The sequence below is a fragment of the Python bivittatus genome, unplaced genomic scaffold (assembly GCF_059951505.1).
Source record: "Python bivittatus isolate LINGU-HERP-01145 unplaced genomic scaffold, Pbiv_v1 ctg000680_np1212, whole genome shotgun sequence".
NCBI classification, from domain to species: Eukaryota; Metazoa; Chordata; class Lepidosauria; order Squamata; family Pythonidae; genus Python; species Python bivittatus.
Window position 1 is genome coordinate 6593852 of NW_028277095.1, and position 5866 is coordinate 6599717.

Genomic DNA, 5866 nt, shown 5'->3' on the forward strand with positions numbered 1-5866 from the left:
ACCATATAAAGCATACATTCGAGGCCAAATTATTGCCTATGCATCACACAAAAATAAGTTTAAAAATAAAAGGGAAAATAATTTGAAAGATGAATTGAAATATTTATGGGCATAGATGGTTAGATGCTCACCTACAGTTTTTACAGGGGAATACAGAAAAAGAAATATGAATTAACTACTATAATATCACCACAGAGACAATTTATGCTAACATGTTTACGAAAGAGATACTGGGAGAACGGAGGAAGACCTGGTAAAATCTTGGGTAATCGTTTAAAGCAAAAGAAAGATAGGGCAATGATTCCAATCGTTAGAGGTGAAAGAGACGAAATGTATCAAACTTCAATGGATATTAATTGTCCATTTTTTAAATTTTATTCAGGATTATGTAGTAAACCAGATGATGTATCGAATGAAGATGCAGAGACTTCTAAAATAAAATTTAGCTACCACATTTAGATGAAAAACAAAAACAACTCTTCTTCCTCCACTATTTGATCTAGAGATTAAACAAATCATTTTAAATACAGCAAGTGGTAAAATACCACGATTAGATGGATTCCCTATCAAGTAGTACAAAACATTTATAGATCTTTTGATGCCAAAACTTTGTCAAGTCTGTAACGAGAAGCTTCATAAGGGAATTTTATCACTGGCATTTGATCAGGCGCATATTACAGTTATACCAAAAGCAGGTAAGGATGACACTCAGTGTGCTAATTATCATCTAATCTCATTGATTAATGTTGACACAAAGATTTTAACAGCAGTGTTAGCAAATAGATTACGGCAAGCGATATTGTTCGTTATTAAGAATGATCAAGCAACTTTTATAAAAACTAGGCAAGCAGCAGACAACGTTCGGTTAGTTGCAGATTTAATGAATCTTTAATGAATAAAAACAAAGACCTATCTGTAATTTTATCATCAGATGCTGAAAAAGCCTTTGACGAAATATATAAATAGTACGTGTTTGCCGTACGAAATAGATTTAAACAGTGCTACCTTTTGAAAGGCGGATTGATCCAGGATATTAAAAAACCAAGTCAGTGCAAGGCAGATGCCACATTCACATCTCTTTGGCAGCAAATTCGAAAGGCAGGATTATGCTTTGCTCCTACACTCTCTGCCAAAAAGCTATTCAATGATTGTTCGTGCACTAGAAATAAGAGACACGGCAGATCTTAATTTTTTCATAAATCATATATAAGATTCTAATTTGCTTAACTCTGAAAAGGAAAAATCGAAGATCGCTTTAGACTCAGTTTGCAAAGCCAGATAGAGGGAGAAGCTGTAGTCCCATGTTAAAGGCCTGGATCACTTGCAAGCCCATTCTCCTAAGGAAATGAAACCAGGAACACTGGCCTGACAACATTTCAGAGAGAATAAACCTGAAACACCAGCTCGAACATTTCAGAGACAATGAGGCATTCCACCATTGGAAAAAGGAATGGTAAATCATAATGATGCAGAAAGGGTGTGAAGTAAAGTTTAAAAACCATCATTGATATGTGACTCAAAATGAAGAAAGACACCCTCCAGGAAAATGGATGATGCACATTTGAATAAAATTCTCTTTCAGTTGGATACATCAAACGCCCGGGGTCTACTAAATTCAATTCTTCCATATAAGTCTTAATTGTTTCCCTCAGTAATCCTGTTTTTGTTTCAATGCCAGTGTATTTCTCTCAAGGTCAGGATCCAAGATTTCATTAAAATCTCCTCCTATTCTTAGTTATCACAAATGCACTCATTCAAGTGTTGAAAAGATTCATAAAATGAATTGAAGAATCTACATTTGCTCCATAATCATTCACCATAGCTCTTGCAGTCTCTGCTATTTTCGCACACAAAATTAAATAATGCCCCTTTACATCACTGATAGTTTGTTGTACATCAACTGGGAACCCTTTTTGAACCAGAATAGCCACACCTTTAGCTTTCGTCGAAGTAAACCTGTCCCAGCAATCTTTCATTAATAGAGATTTATCCTGTTCCATTAGATGAGTCTCTTGTAGATAAGCAATATGTGCCTTTAACGATTTTAAATATGTTAAGATTACCCTAACCCTAACCCTAACCCACTGGAAATCCTAGATTATATTCTTGTCAACAAGAAAGAATAGTTTAGACATGACCTCATGGCATTTATGTTGTTGGAGATACAGTGAAATTAACATTTATTTACATATATTGTTCCATTTTAGTAAAGAGCAGTTACATGTATTAAAGTTGACATTTAACATTTTCAGTTGTACATTCTTTCTCTATGACATAGGAGTTGAGTTACCCCTCCTTCCTTCCCTCCCTCCCTCTCATACACATACACATACATGTTCAAGTACACATATACAGAGCCTCGCATTTCTTCCACTAGACGAACACAGAGGGCTGGATTCACAAAACAGAGAAAACACTTTCGTGTCCACTGTTTGCCTTCCCAGAACAACCTTGCTAACTGTCATGAGCCCAAAAGGCTGGACAGGCTGGACTTTGGTCTGACCCAACCAGATTCTCTTATGGCCCTTCCAGAGACCCCGCCTCAGGCTTGTCCTTCCATCCATGACCCACATATAGAAAAGAACCCATGAGATCAAACCTTTACAAATTCCAAACCATTTGAACATATTATAGAGACATCAAGGACCTAGCACCCCAGCGATGGCTCTCTTTGAACCAAGGTTTCCCTAGTCTTAGCCCAACATTTATACCACTGCACTCTGCTGTTCTTCATGAGATGTCTCTTTAGCAAATGCAATCATCCTTGTCTAGTAACCCTCCTTCTAGATAAAAACATGAATACATATCGACTGAAGAACCTTGTTGTGTGATCTCCAATATTGCCATGTTCAGAGCATGTCTTTCGAGCTTCTGCAGATGGTGCCATTAGAAACCAATATCAAGTTGTTATTACATAAAAAGAAAAGACCAGAAAAAGACTAAGATGCTTGTATGTGAGATTTATTTAGGTTCCTTTGCATGTAAGAGATTTATCCAGGTTCCTCTACATGAAGAGATGAGGATCCAAGCTTAGGGACAAGGCTTTGATGGGTCATCAAGCCGATAGAATTCATATTTACATGTTTTTGGATTTACCACTCCATTGCATCCTTCTTTTACTGCAATACCACCATATCTTGAAAGGAAAAAAAGGGGGGGGAGAGAAGGAGGAGGAGGAAGAAGAAAAGGTGTGGTCAGTCAAAGTTCACCTAAATTGGCAAAGATCTTCTAAAGACCCCTAACATCATCTGCCACTTTGGAACTTGAACAGAACTATTGAAACATCCAGGGACAAAGGTTGATTCACCCAAGGCTTTGCTTGATTCCAAAAACCAGCTCTAGGAAATCCTCCTATGCATGGAGAAATCTCAAGATTGACACACCCAGATAATTGATTATGGATGCCCCTGTGTTTCCTTGAATAAGCATAATAAGCTTGTTGGAGACACGCAAATATGCCCAGCAGGAGGGACAAAACCACAACATGGGTGTTCCCCAGGTCTGAGCAGGCAGGAGAAAGGAAGGAAAGCAGGGGACAAATCCTGCTCCCTCCCAACCTTAGATCCTCTATTCCCTATTTCACCCAACAATCCTGGGTCTCCACATAATACTTCTTCCACAGTGTTGGAAAGATAAACATATGGCTGAACTTCTCAATGGTCTCAAAAGTTAATATTATAAGCAAGGGAGGAACGGATCACATACTGACATACATTAGCCATGGATGATTATCATGAAATATAATTACCATTCACTGAAATACTTTCCTAGAAAGTTTATTTATGTGTCTGGGTCCATGAATATGTGCTTTCTCAATAAACACTTCTGGCCTGACTTAAGAGAAATTATGTGCAAGTTAACATATCCAGTGCCAGCCTGGAACCGTTTCCTACCTGTGGCAGCAATGCATCCCGACTGCTGTGCAATCACATCTCAAGCAATGAGCTGTATTCCAGGTGGACCCAAGGACATGTTTGCTCCCATCATTTGGATCAACGCATGTGTTTGGCTTCACCGGTTTACCTAAGAGAGAAGTCTACACTGAACCTGCTGCTGCACCCAAATCACCAAGCCATACTGAGAAACCAGCTCCTACAGTTGGAGTCTGCTAGGTGAAATCTACTGTTGGACAAATGTGACAAGGATATAAATTATCTGCACTGGCTGCATACCATTTAATTTTACTTATTTATTAATTAGTAAGGACCTGTGATTACCAAAGGACTTCCATATTAATGCAGGAGGTATTTTCTCACCCAGTTAGGACACTTTTGATGGAATCCTGAAATTAAGCAAGCAACATTTGTCCTGGCATTCCGAGACTTTTGCAAGCCATAAAATAATTATTTGCTCAGATGAATAAGGAGCTTGGTTACCATCTTCAAACTTGACTTTAAAGGGATCCAACATGCAAGCTCCTTGACATGTAGCCAGTGTGAAAGAGAAGATGATCAAGCTGAAGAAGACTCTCTGAGAAAGGAATATAAGAAAAAATAAGCCACCAGAGAACGTACTAGTTGTCTGAGAAACTGGCTGTTCAAAGTCTTTCTAATGTTCTCTTTGATAATGTGCTGGTCTTGCTCATGAACTTTGGAAAAAGCCCTCGAGGTTAAGTTTACTATCTTGTGAGTATTCGGATCTCCTACTAAATAGCTACAAAATAAACAATATCCGCTTGAGCCCTTGCCCAAAAGTCACACCAACAAAGTCTGGATTTTGCACTCATCCCACACCCCCCAACATGCTATTCATTGCTTTTGCTACTAGTTCCTTTTGTACTATCCCCCTTCGGGGGTTCCAAAGAACCTCTGATGGCATTTGATCTTCATGTAGTTATGTATTTCTACCTTTATTTATCTAAATAATGTACAGAATGATCCTCCTATTATTTTCCCCACAGCCACAACCCTATAAGGTGGTTCAGTTGAGAGAGAGAGATTGTCTCAAAGTGTCCATCTCATTCCTCCAGCCATCCCCTTGTTAGGTCCAAGTCTGATCAAGCTCTTGTTGCAAAGGGGGAGCAAACAATTGTACTTACCATGCTGGCTTTGGGGAATATCCAGGAAACTCTTGTAGGGAAGAACAGCAAGGAGTCGCACTTCTCTCTGAGGTCAGCAAGAAATGCTGTCTGATTTATACAATTTATACAAAAGAGGACAGTGTAAAAATACAGACCGCCCCTTGTGCACTTAAAAACATAAAATTCCTGGGTGAAAGGTGTGTCAGAATAGCCACTGCCCAAAGGAAAATATTTCCTTGATAAATAGCTGGTGTTTGTTTTCTTGATGGGATAAAGGGGAACCATTTCATCAGCTTCTGAGCAACATGGTAAGAAGAAGAAAACAAAGGAAACTATGGCCGGATGGAAAATCTCCAGCAGAATGTGGGAGGTTCAAGCAGCCAGACATCCAACCTCCTCCTCAATGGATGCCCCTTGCCCATCTGGAATCCTCAAGACTGTAGACCCCCTGGCAATTGGCTGTCCTACCTTTGGAGGTGGGACCTTCTCACACTATTCCCCAGCGACTCCCAAGCCAGAATCAGACCTTTTGGAGCATTAGAAATGTCCTCCGAGTCCCCTCTATAAAGGGCTCTCCCTGCATGCTCTTTGTCTGTCAGTGGCACCCTCGGGTGCCTTCGTCCTGCGTTGGTCCTGCACGCTGGCTCTCTCCGCTCTGGCACTGCTTGAGGGGAGCTGCGTCCTCTCCTATCTGTCTCTGGTAAGAGACCTTTCTGTTAAAGGTGCAAACAGCTGCTTTGCTACCACTCTTGGTCTTTGCTGAGACAAGATACCCCCATTCCAGGAACACCGAGATGACTTCCTCCAGGTGGTTATTGGCCCAGAGCAGCAAGAAGATTCCATAAT

General features: G+C 39.9%; 1 protein-coding gene across 1 annotated transcript; it reads right to left on the reverse strand.

The window, feature by feature from the left end:
* Positions 1-2286: 2286 nt before the first annotated feature.
* Positions 2287-5173, reverse strand: LOC148214410 (small serum protein 2-like). Its single transcript, XM_088151947.1, has 4 exons — positions 5039-5173; positions 4377-4470; positions 3894-4023; positions 2287-3136 (listed from the first exon to the last, which is right to left on the reverse strand). The coding sequence occupies exons 1-4, from the start codon at positions 5039-5041 to the stop codon at positions 3031-3033; spliced, it is 333 nt and encodes a 110-aa protein (XP_088008073.1). The 5' UTR covers positions 5042-5173; the 3' UTR covers positions 2287-3030.
* Positions 5174-5866: the final 693 nt, after the last annotated feature.